At 32.4% G+C, this 21583-nt stretch overlaps 1 protein-coding gene across 1 annotated transcript in view; it reads right to left on the bottom strand.

Annotated features, from left to right (window-relative positions):
• Positions 1-9012: 9012 nt before the first annotated feature.
• Positions 9013-21583, bottom strand: part of LOC123707554 (transcription factor Sox-21-like) — a 38160-nt gene continuing 25589 nt past the window's right edge. Inside the window, exons 4-5 of the mRNA XM_045657683.1 lie at positions 16831-16973; positions 9013-9908 (exon numbers count right to left, since the gene is read on the bottom strand). Of these exons, the coding sequence (XP_045513639.1) occupies positions 9489-9908; positions 16831-16973 (563 nt within the window). The 3' untranslated portion in view covers positions 9013-9488. The remainder of the gene's footprint in view (positions 9909-16830; positions 16974-21583) is intronic.

Consider the following 21583-nt stretch of genomic DNA (forward strand, 5'->3'; position numbering starts at 1 on the left):
ACTATCTTAAGAACCGCTCAGTGTTGGAAAATAACCTAACCTAACCGCGAGTGCGTTGCCGGCCTTTTAAGAATTTGTAAGCTCTTTTTGTGAAGGACCCTAAGTCGAATTGATTCGGAAAAACTACAATGGGCAGCTGGTTCCTCATAGATGGTGATTATAATAACTAGTGTTCTTTTTGATACACACACACACAAACCTAGCTTTCGAAGACATATATGTACCTGTGTGTGTAATGAAAGTAGCCAATTACAAATTTATTATACAATCATTTAATGAAATTCATTTTATTAATCTATTCAATAAAATGAAATGAAACTATGAAATTGAGATTAACATAATAATTACATTTCCGAGTGAAGCTTCGGTGTTAATTTATTCATGTATTAAAATCGTAATTTAGAGGCGTTTGAAATATTTAATTGACTGCGGAAGTAAGGTAAATCGTGTTTTATTATGTTTGCCACCTTGTTCAACCACATTTAGCCTTAATCAAAAAAATATTCAAGTGATTCTGAATTGCATTTTTTTAAATCTCAGCTAAAAGCACTAATTAAATTTAGATTAATTAGAATTCTACTGTTTATTATTCTAGCCATATTTCATTTCACACAATTTATATAATATACCTTTAACACACCTTTATTTTAATTGTATTATTTTGTATGAATTGCCTAGCCTAGCCTGACTTGTGACTAATAAGTGGGTAATGTAAGTCTAATTACTAAAAGGATATTTAACATACAAACTGTCCAATAACACTTACAGTCTCTATTCAGGGAAAGTAACTCTGTTCTGTTCTGTATCTACTCATGTATGTACAATATATGAAAAGGAGGCAAATGGACAGGAGGCTCATCTGACGTTAATTGATACCGCCCATGGACTATTACATTGCCAGAAGGCTCGCAAGTGCGTTGCCGGCCATTTTATTACGTAAATTATATTGAAGCTATGTATAATTATAAACTTATAATTATTTTACATAATTTTAAATTTTTCCCGACGTTTCGCGTGATTTACAGCGTGCGTGGTCACGGTAACTGAAGACAAAAGGTGTTGAATGTCAAAAGTATCACAGCTGAAGAGAAAGTTGTGTTATCTGTATTTATTTCCCCGGAGTTAACTCACTTATTAGAGACGGAACAATGGGTGCAGCATCTTAAGATGAACAGTTGACAAGAGAATTTATAAGATATTTGGATATATGCGGAATTAAGACTTGTCAGTATGGTGAAGAACATAAAACACCAAACAACGTCAGTGTGTCAGGCACAGAATGCAGACCTGAATGCTACTTGTCAATATCTACAAATTTACAAAGAAAGAAATGCAAGATTGGAGCGTGATTATGAACAATTGTCCTTGGGATATAAACCACGTAAGCGTATGTGTATTAATTGTCATAAAATTAAACACAGTCGTAGAAAATGAAAAGCTTATCAAATATGAAGCTTAATCTGAAATGAATCTTGCAGACATTACTACAACAAAACAAACAGTAGTTAATACAATACACAATACGACCATTACAGATACGTTTTCAAACTGTCACATTCTCTCTATAGCTTAACGTAGATAAATAATGCTGGATGGGCTCAATAAAATAATGTTATTCATACATAGCCCTCTTAAACGGGACATTCTCTACTGTGTTTTTTTAAACAAGAGATTACAGCAAAGAATGTCTCTCGGTTACAGTCTATAATGATTTAACAGTTTCCCTAAATACATCTTATTAAACTTAGACACATCTAAGTTATACATAATTAGCGATACTTCGATTAAAAATCACACACAAAATAATTACAAAATAGATAATAAAAATTACACTCAGATATTTGATATATGTTATAGAAAGGATATACATTTGTAAAAATTACGTAAACTTAAGAGGGCGTAGCGCTAACCATACAACTTCCTCACAATCGAATAGCCGTCCGCCAAGCATTCGTCTACACTAAATACAAAATTAGGGTAGCAATAACGATAATAATAATAGCAAAAAATTTACACATAAGGGTTATATATAAAACGACTCGACGAGTTTCCATGGAATTGCTGAAAATATCGAGTCATTTTTCATCACAATTTCATTAAAAGAACGCAAATAGCAAAGCAAGATAATCAAACGTGAAGTATTTTACAAATACAATTATCATATCTAGTGTTAAACATCCGTGAGCATACATCCTATATCAAATAGGAATATGTAACAAGAATGGCTGTTTTCTATATGTGTATACTGTACGTGTATGAGCACAATACGGGGATTTTGTGAACACTGTGCTCACGTATAATGGAAAATGTAGGTAATATCCTCTCGTCTTATTTGAATCCGAATTTCGCTATTTAATGATGTATGATTTTTATTTGCTTGAAGGGAAATTACAAAAATAAATATTAGGTTCATACGATATAATTAATTCCGATTTTAAATGTGTTGAACACAAGAGTTCATACTTATAAATAAAATGAAATTATAATTGGCGCTACAACGTCTGGTCTGGTTTCATATTTCTGATCTATTGCATGTTTGTCAATGTAATAGGCAGATAGGTATCTATGCCTGAAACACGCCATCGAATTTGAGTCTATGGTAAGCCGGTTTACTCACGATGTTTTTCTTCACTGTTCGAGCGAATGTTAAATGCACAAATAGTAAAGCCGGGGATCGATGGGCCACTAGGTCAACACTGCTGCATTATTAATAACTATGATAATAAAATTATTCGATAGTTAGACTATAATAATTCTGCTTGCTCTGAAGCAATGCATTTATAGTGGCAGCAATAAAATACAACTACAATGTACCTTACAAACCAAATTCATTGAATCGGCCACGCATTCCTACATATATATGAACAAGACTAATATTATTACTAAAGGCTACAAATGATATTCACCAGGATACGTCAACATCACGTCATTACAATTTTAAAATAAACGTCATTTTAAATCCAACTTTTCAATGACAAAACAAACGTCGATCAGACAATAAGTAATCAATATTACCGAGGGTATAATCTTAGAGGGGCTAAACTCCTTGGGGGTGAGTACAATAGGTGTTTTTCATATAAACATCCCCTTGTTGACAGTAAAATATGTGTTTTTCCAAAACTCGGACTGACTTCCAGGCGAAATTTGAAGTTTTCCGACGTTTAATAATTTATTAGCGTCTGTTTTGTGAAGTTTTGACTTTGATTTAGTTATTTTGTTACCTACGTATTTTTCTATTTGGCTTCAAAGAAAACAAGTGTCATATATCATTTCGTAATGTTCTCATAGTAAGTGCACTATGTTACGTTTTGAAGCTTTTCCTATTCTGAGTCACAGGACATTCTAATGAAGGTATTTATTATTTTGATTCAATTTTTGTCTGCTCTGTTGTATGCTGCTATGTATTTTAATAGACTCTAGACCATGCGATTATGTGTGTGTGTAAGAACACAGTGTGTCAGAACACACACTGTTTGACCACGATCAATTCAAGTTTATATCTACAGAGGTTTTATTTTAATATCTTATAAACTGAAATATTCGTGGCCAAACATTCAGTTAATTCTATATGTAAAACAATAATTAGGTTTGATTATCTGTGAATCACTAATTGAGTAGGACATGTAATCTTAAATAAAAAACATAAAAGAAACTCTCAAATGCCTACCACAGCTATGCCTGATTTGGTATGACTACAACAGTATAGGTCTATTAATAATGAAAGCATATAAATGCAATTTCAAAATAACATTCGCCCTTAACTTCATATCCGTAACCACAATGTTTGAAAGATGGCTGTCACAACCGCGATTACAGTTTAAACTCATTTGAGAACGCACGCGGCGGCACGTGGCGTCTGACATTTGACAGCTGACGTGTCAAATGTCACTGTGACAGTGTGGACGGCGGTCACCGTTTTGTTTCCTTTACGTGGGGTCAAGTGTGTTAAACACAATAAAACATAATTGCATAGGTCTACAGATTTCCGGTAGTCTTCGGTTTAAGGTTGCCTAGGGTTGCAATATTTTATACTGACAACCACTTACCTATATATCTAATATGAACGAATAATATAAAATTTCGTAACGTAGCGTACGTTTCGGAATTAGCGTAACGACAGGAATTATTATACTTTAATTTGACTTTCTATGTGAATTACTTAAAGTTACATTAGTAACAAAAGTGACTAAGGTGGGGTGAAGCTTAACACCTCGTTTAATAGATGATTTAAATATATATTTGAACTATATATACAAATATTACAGATACTATGAACTCAGCAACAGATACAAGAAATTATATAAATTTTCCTTACTGTCTAATTATTGTTTTCACATTTCTACATAACCGATAGTCTGTAGTACAACGTAATTGCAGTTTTCATAAAATGTGAACCAACACGTGCCAGGAGTGAAGGTTTTGTAGCGTTATGATAATTTGATTATTAAATGTAATTACAGTTCGAGCTAATTGCTTCAGAAGTCTACATTAGAGACATGTTTGACATCAAAGGCTAGGAGTGCAATTTTCTACGTATGCTACTTTATTATTATTAGGCATTAATATATAATATTTCAATCTGTGGCGGTAGAATCTATTTAGGTCTGGGCCTCAGATCTCATAATCTGTTTCAAGATGATTTGTCAATCTAACAGAAAAGTAAGCCTGACATACATCGTCGACTTTTGGATCTAAGGCAAGCCGGTTTCCTCTCGATGTTTCCCTTTACCTTCTTTTTAAAGTGTCATCTCCTTGCGATGGTTGGCGATCATCATGTCTAGTTCATGTTTAATTTTAGATGCCGCGCTTCTAAACAATGTCTTGGTGCTTTGACCAAACCATTCCTTAGTTTCCTTCAAGAAAGCGGTGGATCGATCTTACGACGTCAGTGATGACTCTCACGATGAAGCCACTAGGCCAACATTGCTCATTTATATTATTGAAGCTTTTTCATATTTTAATATTTTATATGTCAGTAGTAAATACATAATTTTTCTGTACTATGTCCATAAATGAATTGAATGAGATGGTAGCAACAAATCACAATTTTGACTATAAAACGCCCATTAACACTATACCAGGCGTTATCTTAGCATTTTTAAAATATTGGTTATTTTTATGTACATAAAGCCAACTGAGAGATTAAGATTAATTTAAAAAAAAAACAATTATCTTTCCTATAAACAATGCTCTATACAAATCAATTATTTGTTCTTTGTTAAGGTTTCTAGAACTTGAGTTACAACAGTATCATTTCTACAGCAAACAGACTTTTCGTGGGCTCAGGGTGGACTACACCGTGCAACGCCTGTGATACAGACGCATGACGTTGGCCGTGGTTCGGCTGAAGATTTTCGGTGCCGTGGAAGGTCTTAATGTGTCTTATCAAGCGCAAGCTGAGTCAGCCTGCAACTGTATCTGCACCTTATAATGAAAAAGACCTATTGTTTAAGGTACAAATCTCTTAGCTGATTAAATAAATATTCCCCTTACGACAACACTATAGATAGAGTTAGCTAACTATAAAATGGCATAAAAAGTAGTCCTTTGTAATGCAGTCATACGTATCGTGGTGTATTTATTAGTATTGATTGTGTTTGCTGTAAAAACAATCCTGCATCCGACGCTCGTATTTATTTTGCCTCGTTTTGTCATAATAATGCGCATTGATAGGGGAGAAGGTGTTTATTATACATGCTGATCTATTTTAACAGCATAATTAGTAATTTATATAGCGTTTCATATTTTAATATGAAACGCTATATAAATTACCATATTATAATTACGCAAAAACCTTTTTGTTTTGTGTTGCATCGCAATTCATGAATCTACGAACATTTTAGTTTATTTTATTAATATTTTGTATGACACAATTTCTTTTATTCGATTTTTTCCTTACTAGGGTTGCATGGATGAGATCGCTTGTTAGCGTTAAGGTCACCCGTTGCATTCCTTATAATTTTTATGTATTATGTTTTTCTATAGGTAAATGTAAAGTGTAAATAATAAAATAAATAAATGAACGGAAATTAATGTTGATATATTATTTTTACATTGTGGGTTATGAATATTATAAGTACTGTATAATTGTGTGTTGGAAATGAATGTTTATGTTGATTTCGTTTAGTTCCAACCAAAGCGAACCAAAAATGTATATATGTCCGGAAAGCACAAAATTAAAACGAATCACCACGACGTCCGTCGTTCCACAACTCAGGCACTTGCCGTACCACCACTATGTGGAACCAGCTGCCCATAGAAGTATTTCCGAACCAATTCGACTTAAGGTTCTTCAAGATAAGAGCGTACATTCTGAAAATGCTGGCTTCGCACTTGCGAGCCTTCTGGCAGTGTTAGTAGTGTTGTAGTTTCTATAAAAAATAGTCAACATAACTGAACAGCATAACATAAAAGGAATTCTTGTGAATGTAATGTTCTAATGTAAATTAATCAGCCTGTATAAGCTCACCTACACAAGAGGGCCCGCACAATTGTTTATGTTATTTCAACATATTTTGCCCCACAATGGTTGCGCTTGTTTTCTTACAAAATCACTACCCTGCCAGTGATATCTATCAACTTGCATATTTCAATGAGAATGGGGGCTACCGTAAGGCGTGCTGTACATGGAAGTGTAAAACGCGTCAGGTTTATCCAATTGTGCTTTGCTTTCGTGGGTACAATCTAATTTCTTGTAGCTGAAAAGTAATATAAATTGAGCTTTCTAAGCAGTGTTCGCGTGGTAAATTTAGCGTGCGGCTCTCATCCCTGAGGTCATAGGTTCGAGTCCTGGCTGGGCACCAATAGAATTTCTTTCTATATGCGCGTTGAACATTTCAAACGGTGAAGAAAAACATCGTGAGAAATCTGGCTTGACTTAGACCCAAAAAGTCTGCTTGTGTCAAGCACAAGAGGATGATCATCTCAGTGCTTATCAGATTGACAAATGATCATGAAGCAGATATAGAAATCTGGAGTCCAGATCTGAAAAGGTCGCAGTAACACATATTTATTTTGAGTATTCTAACGTTTAAAAACTTGCTGATACAAGCCATATTCCAGAAAGTACTGTGTGTCCATATTATAAGGTCAGACCAAAGTACATTTTCATTTGGTTTGATATTTTTTTGTCGGGCCTATATAGCTACATCTCAATCTATATTCATATTATAAATATCTCTATTTTTGTACGTTCCTGACAAATACAAAAACTCCTCTGTAGCCATATGGGGCCGGGACAGGCCGCTAATAAATTATAAAACTATTAAACTATGATATGTCTTAATGTAAATAAATCTGTACAGATTTATATACAGACACATTTTATCGGAAACGTTCGTGTGTATAATGCCAAATTAATTGCAGTATTATATCAGACTCATAATATTAAAAATTATTTGTTTTTTTAAAGGGTTCATAGTGTTATAATGTTTTATCATTTATTATTATAGCGTTTTATTTGAAAAGTTTATTTTGGATACCCTTTTTAAGAGATTTCCAAATTTAGAGGGTTACATTTGTGCACTTAGCAAATAGATAAGTGAGTAATTAAATTATTAGCGAGGGTCGTGATTTCAAATGGCTAAACAAAAGATTTCTGTCTGAATTATTAAGATGTTTGTATATTAAAACATTTGACAAGAAGTGGCTGATTGTCAACAGGTTTAAAAGTAAAGTAAATCATAAAAAACATGAACGTCATGGGATGTATGGGACATATTGGGTATGAATTGATGAACAAGACAAGTCGAATTGACTATAAATTTTGTCTATATGGAAGATATATAAGATCTTTGTACATGTATAATAATTACGTATTTAACCAAACAATAATCAGTTAATTGTGTTAGTATTAGTATAACTAATACAAAAATAGGGGGTTTAAAATAAAATATTTTGTGAAATTTTCTAACGATTTATTTTGAGTAATATCTTTCGAAACTAGATTTAACTATACAATTAACCTTAAAATTTTTACAATATTCTTCAAATTTAGTTGACAGATATCCTGTAAAATGGGTAATTTCCTTTTAACATATGGATGTTTTGCATGGTCAAAAGGCTCATTCTGACAAACAAACATACGTATACATTTAATTAAAACAAACTTTCGCTGACCATGACTACTGCAAGCCTTGAAGATGTCGTATTTATATGTTTTTATTTCCATATGTTTTTGCATAAAACAAAGACAATATTTTATATACATTATAATTTTACTTAGATATAAGATATAAGTACATGTGGCGTACATGCCGTATTGTTAATTTTCCGCAGAAATTATCGGATGTCTTAAATTATTACAAACAACATTTAAGGTGGCCTCTGTTGGCCTGCAACAGATATAGTGGCTTCAACATGCGATTCTTGTTCCTGAGGTCGTAGGTTCGAATCCCGAACCAATTAACTTGAGTGTGCATACATACTCCTTAGTAAAAGGAGGACTAGCATGCCTTAAGCCCAAAGAAGTTAACGGCAAGTGTCAGACGCAGAAGGCTGATCACCTACTTGCCTATTATGTCTTATTATTAGGAAAATTATCATAAGATACAGAAACTTTGGACCACGATCTAGGATTGTAGCGCCACTATCTTTAACTTATCAAAGATACATAATTACCAGCCATATTGTATGAAAACATCTTCAGCGCATAAAATATTTTTTAGCTCGTTTTTATAAGTTATATTTTGAAAGTTTGACTATTTATCGCGCTCAGTAACACCGTCTAACACGATAGCGGTGGTGGGCAATGTTGCCATTTCAAACACATTCAATGTGCATTCGTTATTCAAATAATTTATTTTTTAATTTGAAATGTCAGAGATATAAAATTTATCTATTTTAAAACATTCCCGAAAGTATATTATATAATTATTGGTGCGTTACTGTCATAAATGTGGTATGGCAACAAAGTAAATGCAATTGTTTCATACATAGCCAAAAAAATATGATTGAATTTGTCATTAAAGTTCAAATTCATTCAATAATTAATTGTACTATGTTGTGGCACAGTAAAATAACAATTATAACAGATAATTCTTCAAGATCTTATATTAATTTTAATTATAAATTATGTCTAATTTTCTACATTATTTACAATATATTTCGTTGCTTGAGAGGGACAATCGATTAAAATAACCAATCTTATTTCTTGAGTTTTATGACAACACAAAACGTCCAAAACTGTTCCTATCTATGACGATTCATACGAACTTTCTAGACAAAATAGAAACAAAAACTCAGAAATAACATAGATTCATTCTAATACATTCCTAAACCTAATTTATACGTCTATCACCAATAGATTAATATAGAGGAACGACAAATAAACAACATAATATAAATGCAATAATTAAAAAATCCTCACATATAAGGTAAAATATATATACTTAAAAATGCATGATAAATATCTATTTACATTCTCATAAAACGTGATCCAGATTGTCCTATATTATATTATGTCCATATTTACAAGCTTAGCTGTCGGGTCAGAAAATTACAGTGAGTGGCCTCCGAAACTCTCCACTTTGGGTACTCTGCGCGTACTGACTCGGGTACTGCGGCATGAGAAGCCCAGGTGACTGATAATAGGGCAAAGACGGCGAGGGATTAGACCCAGTGGACGAGCTGCCCTCTGGGCGATCGTGCTTCGGTATTACGTCAGGGGATTCAGTAGAGCGTGGAGAGATACTTGGAGGTACGCTTAACCCAGCCATCGCGGCAGCTGACGCCTCTGAGTACATCTTGCTGATGTCCATTGGATACCGTTGTTGTTGTTGATCCATGTACATGTAGGCTTTAGACAAGGCCGCGGAATCGAGGTATCCTCTAGCAGGGTCGGGATACATGCTGTAGCTTCTGTATTTGTCTTCTATGGAATATTTTGACATGTCCATCGTACTACCCACCTGTAACGGAGGAAATCAATTATTTATACCATGAAAACACATCATAATTCGACATTATGGTATCGGCTTAGTTTGTATGGATACTATATTTTAAATAAATAAATATTTTAGGCGATTTTGAGGGAACCATTTGTTCCAGCTAGTAACAGAAATAAAAATTCAGTATTAAAGTATGGAGGTTTTGTACAGGTGACATATATTTATCACAAAAATTTGATTGATAAAAATATCGTTGTAATCTAATGTAGTTATTTTGACAAGAAAAATGTAAATAAATGTATGGATTAAGCCTACGGTTTACCATAATTGTGTCGATATGCGTAGGCGCAGTGTGTTTACTATTTGACTTTGATGATCCGGAGCATCAGACATAAATTGGATGTCTTTGATATTTTAATTTAACGTATGTAGCTTAAATTTTTAATTACTAGATATTTTCTTATAAATATCTTATAACACAATTTGAAAATAAAAAAATAACACTTGGAATTGATAACCTATTAATTTTTTTTGAAATCGAAATTTTGAATTAATTTTACTGAAGTAAAAATATTATATTAACAATTCACTTCTGTTGTACGCTTGTTACAAGATTTAAAAACACAAAACCATTTGAATTAGTAAAATAGAGTCACAGAGACTGTAAGTAGTCTTATTGGACACGTTCTAATGTTAAATATCCTTTTTAGTAATTAGACTTAAATTACTTATTAGTCTTAAGTAAGGCTAGATTATAATGTTCCATGATGTATCAGTATTCAAAAAAATCGTTATTGTAATAATATTAAAAAAAAATACTTGGACCAAATTCTACACAAATCTATGGTTTTAGGAATATAAACTAAAGTATCTAGCTATCCGATTTTAAAAATAAGACAGATCAAATAAGATTACAGATCTTCTAAAATACTTTAAGAACATTTTAAATCTATAATTTATTTTTTAAAAATTGAAACTACAACGCACGATTATTACTTCAAATTTAGGGATTTGTCTCGCTGGCTATACACACTGCTAAATAGTTAAATACGAGCTACGAATAATTATAATTTAGTCTTCATATACAAAATCAAAATATTGTCAAATCAGCACCTAACATTAATTTCATAAGCGGATTATCGTTTGTAATCTATGAAAGAATACAGAAAAAACCATTCTCACACATCTCATTTAAAATAAAGCTCTATACGAATTGAATAGAATTGAAAATCCTTTGATAAATGATGTATTGTGTAACAAATCAAAGTTAACAAAGCGCTCGAATAAAGCTACGAGTTTTAAATTTTTTAATGAAGTAGTGAGCCGCACAATATCGTGAGGTAAATAGCCGTTTGTGTGATACAGTGTTATAAAGTTTGCAATCGATTGAACTATTATAAAAAATACGTTTTTGTATGTCATATAAAGCTATTTTACTAAGTTATTGATATATTTATCAATATGAATGTGCTCATTTTTATCACGACCACATACAGTAATTATATTAAATAACACATAATACAGTATTAGAAACTTTCTTAACCTACACAGTAATAATTAAAAATAGATAAAAAAAACTGACATAAAAATAAAAAAGTTTTTATCCCTGTCTGTGGCAGTGTACCTTTAAAATATTATATTGTAAATGCTCTTCATTTACAGTACAAATAGTCACTCTGCGGCACTACTATTATCAAGTCTGGCCCTCAGATTTCTGTATATGTTTCATGACCATTTGTAAATCTAATATACGTAGTTGATCAGGCTCCTGTGCCTGATACATGCCGTCCGCTTTTAGGGTCTAAAGATAAGCCGGTTAACTTACAATGTTTTCATCGTTCGAGCAAATGATAATGATAATGCTTTTAAATTTAGAGTATCTACCTACTAATGCGTTACTATAGTAACATATTTCGTTCAAAAACACATATATGAGCTTTATATTAAAGCCCGTAAGAAAACACTTGTTGTCCAATCTTTATAGCCGTGAGTCCTATCGCGTTAAGGTATAACCTATGGTCGAGAGTCGGTGTTAAATCAGGATTAGTCAGACACCGAGACATCGACTTTACTGCCCTGTGCTTACCGCATTCAATATGACACATATTTCATACACTTTATAGATTTTTTAGTTAAAGTTATACAGCTTCAATAGTATTGTATACAATGTTTATAGGAATATTTTTAAATGCAAACCTATTTATTTATTTACATGTGTTTTTATATATACATATGTACCTGACATTAGGAAAAGTAAAAAAATAAATACCTACTGAGTGAAGTAGAAGTGGAAGTAGAAGTTTTTTACATAGTTACTATTTAAAAAAAAAATTGTCTTAAACTAATAGGCACTAGCGAACATCCTGACACATGCCATCGACTTTTGGATCTAAGCCAAGCCAGTTTCCTCACGATGTTTTCTTTCACCGTTCGAGCGAATTTTAACGGCCCACAGAAAGACCATTGGTGTAAGGAGATCGAACATACAACCTTAGGGATGAGAATCACACGCTGAAACCACTAGGACATGACCATGATTATTATAAATACTTGCGGAACATTTTACCAATATGTATTAGGAGATGTTTAGCGCGTCAATGAAACGTTCCAATAAACGTAATAAAATAAATTCAATAACAACCCTAATTAACCATGAAAACTTAGCCAGACGCATCGATCAATATATTCGATTAACAAAAGTTACAATGGATCGTTACCGGTACCTGCTAAAACGCAATATCACCGTTTTTAATATCCCCTCAATGGTAGCTGATTATATTGTTTCCGATGTTTAGGGCACGATTCGATACGTTAATCGAAAAAATCGATCATTCGATAGTCGAGTCTATTAAGACGGCACAATGCGTTGGGGAGTGGAGTTAGGGGTGCCAGCGTTTGTTTTTTAGAAACTATATTTTAATACTGACCTCAGAGCTGGTGCTTTCCTCGCTCCATGCCATCACAATACGCCAGCATTAAAGCCAGGAACCAAACTTTTTAAATTTGTATTTTTAGTTCTCAATTATATGTTGGAAATAAATGTAGGTATGTTATTGAGTTAGTTTTATATAATAATTACGGAAAGAAGTTATGGTGAGCTAACGTTGAAACGGCAATAGACACATGTTTTAGTTTTAACATAATTACGTGTATTGAAATATTATCATAGCTTACGTACAAACACTACAATCATTTCAATTTTTTACGAGTACTAATAGAATTTTTTAATATTTTTAAAGTTTATTTATATATTATTGTTTTTAAATAATGCAATGAATGTGTGAATTTATTTTGAACATATCCGTTATTGTATTACGATACCATTTAAGATACTTTTTGCTGGAATTCACATACTCAAACTCCTGATTACACGAAACTAGGGGTGACATTGAGAATGGCAACCCTAATTCCCGAGAGACGGCTACCGAATTAAAACTTTCTCTCGTATTAATGAATCGATGAAAGCAAAAGTATGTAGTAGTATTGTTTGCCACTGATTACCTCAACCCTTGTGTGAATCAAGTAAATAACTACGCAGGACAGTGTAGGTTTATTTAGTTCGTCTATAGTATTAACTGCATAAAAATCACTCTCGCAAATCTAACAACGCAGTTCTTCAACCGTAAAAGTTGTGATATCCATGTAATAGCAAGTCGGTAAATTTATTCAGTATATATCCCTACTCAAAGGACCTCCTTAAGTTATTACGTAATTAGCTAACCTAAGAACATCGTATACTGACCATATCAATATTACAAATATTTTGTTTAAAATACAATGACTTGGCCATTGCATGGAAACACATGTATGAATATTACCAGTAATACATATTATATCAAATTAGACTATTTATGCGAGAATAAAAGATTTTTTAAATTGATATGATCACTATAAGATGTTTTTAGGTTACATAAGTCAAAAGGTCCCTTAAGTAGAGACTGAACAATTTGACCGACAGTTCTCAAATCAAGAGCGTAGAACGGATAAGAAGAACTGGCAATAACCTCTCCGCCACTCTTCTTTTTGTATTACACGTTTGTAAGGTGCTGCAACCATCACACCATCTTCCACATGATATCAGCAAGCACTTACATTCTTGTGGGAACAACACGCAAATATGACTGGAATATAGTCATTTGTTACCTTAACCGTTAATTAGGTTCAGTAGTTAGTTTAACACGTTCTACTATCACAAATAGTAGTATATAGTAAATGCAAATTTGTTTGCTATACTTTCACGCGTAAACCGTTTTTCCTCTCAGATTGACTTTAATCTTTCGACCCCATCCAACATCCACTCACTCATATAATCTCGCGCCCTCGCGAGGGTGAAAACATCAACTCGAGTTTAATTATTGTGAAAACATCGATCTAAATTGATTTAAATCTGCCCCGAAGTTGTTTTGTGCGTTGATTTCTGATCGAAATGGGTTAGAAGAGCATATCGTCAAATTAGTAAGGTAACTTAGTAACCTCTTGGGCCGTGGGGTTCATGCGCTAACTAAAGATTTAAGTTGGCGCCTGGTAGACAGCACCTATCGGTGACCCCAGAGCTGGTGCTTTCTTCGCTTCACGTATAACTATCGCAAGTAAAGGTAGGTACCACATTGACCAAATTGGTTTCATTTCTTATTTATCAATTTTGAATTATTATTATGTAGGTTAAGAATATTGGTAATACTGTATATTTGTGTATTGAAATTAATTTGCAGATTAAAAATAAAACCATTTTGGATATGTCCGATGTTTGACGTTTTATAAACTGATTTAAGAGGTTCGCAATACATTAAAGGTGTGTCAAATTAAGAAATGCTTACGGTAAAAAATACAACTTTTTACGTTCAAATTGGCGAGGGCTGGCTTATAAGCAAGTGTTTATTTTAACACCTCGAATTGGTAACAGCTTGCCTTTAATTGGTATTATTGTTATGCCAATTGCAGTATTAAAGAATTTTTATTCAAAATGTGTCGTCATGACATTAATTAAGACACGACAAAATGTTTTAATTACTACTAAAAATACTTAAAATTTCTGATTTTTTTTATGATTTTTTGTGTGTGGTTAAGTTCGCGATACCATAGTTATATAATTATAAATAAAAAGAGCGAGTGTCTAAAGTTTTGCTGTATTATTTTTTATTATATTTAATTTGTAATGGAACTATCGGCTGTGTACCCCATAAGTAATCAAGCCTAATTGTACCTTGTACACACTCAAAAAAATGTGTTTGTGTGTCAGCTACGACGCACGATTGGAGTTTACTCCTTACGAACGATAATTATGATATATATCGAATAGAAAAAAAGGGTAAATGAACGCATCTGCTAAAATGATAAGAGAAACAAACATATATCTGTAATTATTCGGATTATTTATATTACTTCAATAAAGCGTAATACATAAAGTATGTTACAAAACAATATAAATAATAATAATAAATAAAAATAATAACAATAATAATTGTGTTCAATTTATACAAATCCAATTTTAGAGAGAGAATGAGTTCAATCCTACAGATATATATGTTTGTCTCTTTCTACGTAACGCCTCAACTTTTCGTGTTACACTTGATTTTACTCCTCATAAAATTTCCGTACCGGGTACTAATAACTCAAATCGTTTCTTAAGGAGTAAACTCCAAAAAAATAAAAAAGGAAAACAATATTTTTGAATTAGGCCTATGAACAAGGCACTTTTGATAGTCAAGTTAAAAATAAAAAAAATACCTCTGGGCTCCCCTTCCAAAAGGTAGTTTCATATGGAGAGGAAAGAGCAAGGAACCGTACTTACTTTCTTTAAATAGTTTTTCCAATACATATTTTGTATATATTAATTTGATAATTATATTTGAATACTAAAACAAAACTTCTATACAAAAAAAAAATAGGCGCTCTTTAGTAAGACCTTTTTGACCGAAAACTGAAGATTCGTTAAATTATGATAACAAAGCGTAAATGATACTTAAGATGTAAAACCATGTTGACTCAGCACTTTAACTTAATGAAGCGTCGAAAACATATGATCTAATTTTACCTGATTCGCGTCGATAAAAAATGGAAAAAAAAACTAAATAGCGTGTAATGAACAGGGAATGAGTTTACTCTTTATATTAGAGAGGCGCTACAATTCGTTAAAAAATTATGCGCATTAGTAAAGTGGCATACTGGTAGGCTTTTCGCTTTAGCTTTTTTCCGACCCATATCTGTACTTACCCATACGTTTTCTTTTAAGGGATTTTTCTAAAGTTTATTTTCCTATGTCTGCCTTACGATGTTATTTATTAAGAGAAAATGTTTTATTTGTATTATATTTCTAAGGAACTAACTCCAAAATAGTATCGATTTAAATTTGTTATAGCGTTCCGCTTCATTATTAACAGTATAGCTACTAATCAAGTATGTTTACGATTTGTATGCACGTAACTTAAGTATACTAAGTTACTAACAAAGCGTAGTAAGTTTTTGAACATAAGAAACTAACTACTACTTTTGCCTGCGTTAAAGGTTAACTGATACTGCCACAGTGATCACTTTTTCAATTTGTTTTAATTTCCTTTTGATTAATTTGTAATTGGTTATGTAGGGTAAAAAATTGTAAATACTGTGTATTTGATTGTTATATTTTAGTTTTAATAAACGATATATTGATTAAATATCTTAAGTTATAAGAAATATTGTTCGTATAACAATATATGCATATAAGTGTATATAGAATAAAAGCTCTTATAATAAAAAAAATAATTTCAAAAATAATGGTTGCCAAAGACAATTAAATTCACGTTAAGATCGTGGAGGTCACTCTATTAGCTATGATTAACCATAAATTAAATAAAAGAAAGGACAAACCATAAGATGAAATTGTGTTTAAATTTGTAACTACGTTTTTATTTGCGATTTTGTCCTAATTTTATCATATATTTATTTTAAAAAACAACGAAATTACCTGTGCATTAGGTGTGAGTGCTGCTGATATGGCATTTTGCTGTGCGGCTGCTGCTGCCGCCGCCGCCATGCTGGCTCCCAGAGGACCATATGCCGCCCCGTAGTACCCAGACATCGCTTGGCTCATACCTCCACTTGCCATACCTATTGCAAAAAAGAACACTTATTTGTAATGTTTTCTTATATTTTAAAATTCTATTAGAGGAGGAGGTTATAATGGAAGAGTTTTAAACTACAATAATAAAAAACTGCACTTGGAATAGTTTTTTCCTTATAATTATGTTATAAATAATCGTGTCTTGAATGCAAAACCAACATATAAGACCGGGAGGACATGTGATTTAATTTAGCAGTGACAATTAAGTTTTTCAGAAAAATTGTATAATTGTAAAAAAAAGTTTAATTTCAGTTTTCATTTTTTATCTGTTAATGTATTTATGTTTACTATATTTTGTTCATCAATGTAATCTGTTTTCCTTCTATATTGTCTGAGTGTTTTCCTTTATATATGTTAGCTGTAAGATTGCCTATAGTTAAATTAAAAAAACTAATCCAATTTAATCATAATTTCGCAAAACAATTCCAGTTTCAATCTTAATCAAAATGCAATCCATTCCGAAGTCCATTCACCGTGTTGTATGCCAAGACAGCTTATGGACAGAGGCATTCAGGGCCACAATAGTAAGGCGAGACCTCAGACTTGAGCACCAATTAATTATTTCATTGTGAACTGGACCCTCGAGTGCGATTAACGGCCAGTTCCTTGGGTGTTTATTAAACACAGTTCAGGGTTTGATAGTGTAGAGAAGGGTTTCATTAACTTGTTATGGGTGAATATTGTTTGGATTCAACAATATTGTTACGACTTAAGTATTGTAATAAGGTTCAACACATTATATTTGTTACAAGATATCTTTTCATAACACGACAATAATGGTCAGAATAAATGTTAGAAAATGGTAAAAATATTACACTTTTACACAATATTTAAAAGGAATATGATTTATTAATTTATTTTTTACATGTGAATCGAATTATTAGGACAAAGACGTCTTGCTTGCAACTAGGCCGTCTTGCTTATAAAACAAACAAATGTATATATCTGTAAATATTAAAAAAAAGCCTAAACAGATATTACAATGAGATAAGGATCATACGCCATATGGATCATATCTCAATATAGAATCGAATACATCACTTACGTAATCTAAGAGCAATTCAGAGATTTTAATAAAAACCCTTCGAAAATGAAGCCTCTAGATCTATGACACATCAATGTCCCAGTACGCATTATCGCTCGACTCTTCCAAAATTTTTAAATTATTACACCCTCTTGAATTTAATTCTCAAATGCTAATATAGTCTGTAAATAAGCTGGATAAAGCGGAAAATTCTGTGGTCCCTCGATAAAAAGGGACGTATTTTTATTATATTTTATAATTAAATTCGTTGTCAATTCGCCATTCTGTCTTCATCTGGTATTGGCGTGAATAACGATGAAAATCTCCTCGAACTCGAAGAGCATTATTTAGAATTTATTTAATTAACCGATGTCAATAATATTTTTGATTTATTCTCCTTCTCAGGTGTCAAATCGAATTGTGAGTTACGAGGTGATTGCATTTATTTAAAGTACATAATGTTAATGTGCTTTTAACATGATCCAGCATGTCCAGGTGCTTGGACAGATATGCCTATTGGAAGGCATACCTAGAACGAGCTAGAATTAGATAGTGTCTATTGCGATTTTTACAAGAATTTGTAGAATTACAAGTATTTTAAGTTTAAAAAGAAATACTGCAAATTTATATGTAGAAAAGCTTGCCGTAAAACCTATTAGATTTTCAATTACAACCAACAAAAAAGCACGCAGACCCCACAAGATTCGATACACCCTCACTAACAATTTCGGCCCCCAACTTGGACACAATGGGTCCATTTTCGCCGGCCGCATTCAGGTACAATAATGACCAGCTTCCTACAATATGTTAATACGTAAATATAGTTCGAGTCCATCGATTCGGAAAAGGTCGCGAAGGATTTTCACCGGGCTTCCGGCTTCAATGTGTTAAATTTCACGGAAAAGTGGCCATTTTCTGAGCCGTCAGGTGTTTTTTATGCTATGGTGATTTGTGGGGCTTAAATGGAAATTCGCTTTCTAAAAAAGGAACACGTAATGATACTAAGATATAAGTTTGCTTCTATTTCTATACAACATTTATTTCTACTAACGGTTAGTACTCACGGCTATGGAATGATCACTAATAATTACCTTAATAATTCCTTATAGCAACACAAGAAAATGGAGGGACTAATTTAGCTTAAGCTTTAAGCTTAGAGCTTTCTGTCTCCGATTAAATTGATTTATTTATTTTCACTTCGTTGTAATACACAGCGAGCGATCTATTTCAGGCAACCACTGTGAGATAAAATTATATTAGATAAGGTAAACATTCACTTAAAGGCTGCCAACACATCCGTTAGTGTTCATGACAGGCTTTATTAGATTTCAATCGCCACCTTGTTGGCCTCGTGTCCCATAAAAAAAACGTGACCTGTCGCATGCCAAAGTTTTTCTCTGCTATTAATGACTAAATTACACAAAGTCAAATAACGCCAGAATATTTTAGTAAGTATCCTTATATTGTACGGTTTCACCAATTAACCCTTACCTCTATTTATTACTTTCCCTTTGATGTAAAAGGGTCAAGTACGAGACAGCCATTTGTGTAAGATTTCGTTGAGATTAAAAGAAAATTTACTTTGAAACGAGGAAACAGTATTGAGAATAATAATTTTGTTTCATATCTCTCTTACAGTTGCAAATTTGTTTCATAACACTTTATCGAGGTTTCAAAAATTATTAATTTATAAGCAATCTTACTGCTAACACATATCCATATTAAAGAAAAAACTTAGACAATATACAAAGCCAATACAGATTACATTGATAAACAAATAAAATATACCAACCTTAAACAAACGACAATTAATAATAAAACTAAACTGCTAAAAGTCAATTAAGCAATGGAAAATATCGGCATCTTCATAATTTGTCATAGCTAAATCGTTCGTACGTGGAACAATTGTGAATATTTTGCCGCATTCTTAGATTATTGACGTGCTGGCGTTGATGTTAAAGTAATCGAAAAAACACGTATTAGAATACCGGAACCGTCCAGCTTTTGCATAATCGGATTCGATTATCCACGCCTAAAACATCTCAACAAAATGACGGAGCGAAATTTCAGCCATTTCACACAAGCACCCCCGGCTGACGAAACTAACAAACCGTGCTTAAAGTGATAGATTAGCTATGCTTCTGCAAATCACGCTATCATAGTTTACCCTAACAACTTAGAGGCTACTTAAGAGCGGTATCTTTTACTAAGATTTGGGCAAAGATTGATGCTTAATCGAGCTTTTAGTTATCAGTTTTTTTATTGAACTTTCAAATATACTAAAGTTAGTTTCGGAATATTTTGTTAAAGGATATTATAAATTGCTGTTCATATTATATTGTAAACGAAAGTGTTAAACTTACATAACTGTAATGGCCCCTAAGCTAAAAGTGCATTTCATTTCCGTAAACAACAGCACGTTCTATCTATACGCCGGCACGATGTCATCTGTCATATAAATGACGTCACGTGACCGGCAGCAGTTTGCCGCGGGGTGGGGCATCCGGTAACGCATACTATTGGTCACTTCCGTTCTACCGACATTATGCTAATGATACAGCATTTTTACGAAGAAAAAACATTTTACGTATTAATTTTGTCACGGAAAGAATTACGTTAATCTAGTTTTTGATTGCGAAAATTCAGGTTTGATTTTATCAAAACAGTAGCTTGGCACGGATTTTCATGACTTAATTTATGAAAACAAAGCTATTTCATACTGGAATTTATATACGGAAAAAACGCATTTTTATAATATTAGGTATTGTTCGCGTTGTGTTAAGGAAAAGCGTTAAAACGCTCAAGACCTGTATAAATAAAATGTCTCAAATCATACACTTGCCTCGACACTGTCAAAAATGTAATACTAAACTTATTTGACAAAGTTTTAGTCTGATACTCTTTGACAATCTCATACAAATCTTTGTTTCTTAATTTATTTTATTAATATTTATTACTTAAGATGTTATGTGGAACACGGTGTAATGGTTGCAGCTCCTTACAAACGTTGTGTAATACAAAAAAAAAACTTGGCGATTAAAAAGATTGGCGGAGAGTTTATTGCCAGTTCTCTTCCCTTCTACGCCCTTGATTTGAGAACTGGAAGTAAATGTAAAATTAGAAGTATTAATGTATATTTATTTTTTATTGACGTTCGTAACTGTACATTGTGTTACCTATATGAATTAATGATTATTGACTTGACTTGGAATAAAGGTGTACGGACAGTAAGAGAAAACATTTGAATCTATGTGTTATTTAGCGCTAAATATGGCTCCCAAATGTAAAATCTTAAATCTTAAAAAAATTAGTTATATCAAAATGTATCAACAAATTTTACGCACAAAAGAAAATCCAATACGAAATTTATTATCTATGTAACACTTGTAGCACGATGAATTAAATGGCCATTTACTTTATTAAATTAGCATTGTCAACGGAACAATAATCATTTGCGTAGCTGTAACAATACAGACTAAACGTCTATTTCGTTCTATTAACACCTGTGCATATACAAATTTAGAACAACATATAGTGCAGTCGATATGTATATACCCAAATAATAACATAAAG

Source organism: Pieris brassicae, chromosome 3, assembly GCF_905147105.1.
Source record: "Pieris brassicae chromosome 3, ilPieBrab1.1, whole genome shotgun sequence".
NCBI classification, from domain to species: Eukaryota; Metazoa; Arthropoda; class Insecta; order Lepidoptera; family Pieridae; genus Pieris; species Pieris brassicae.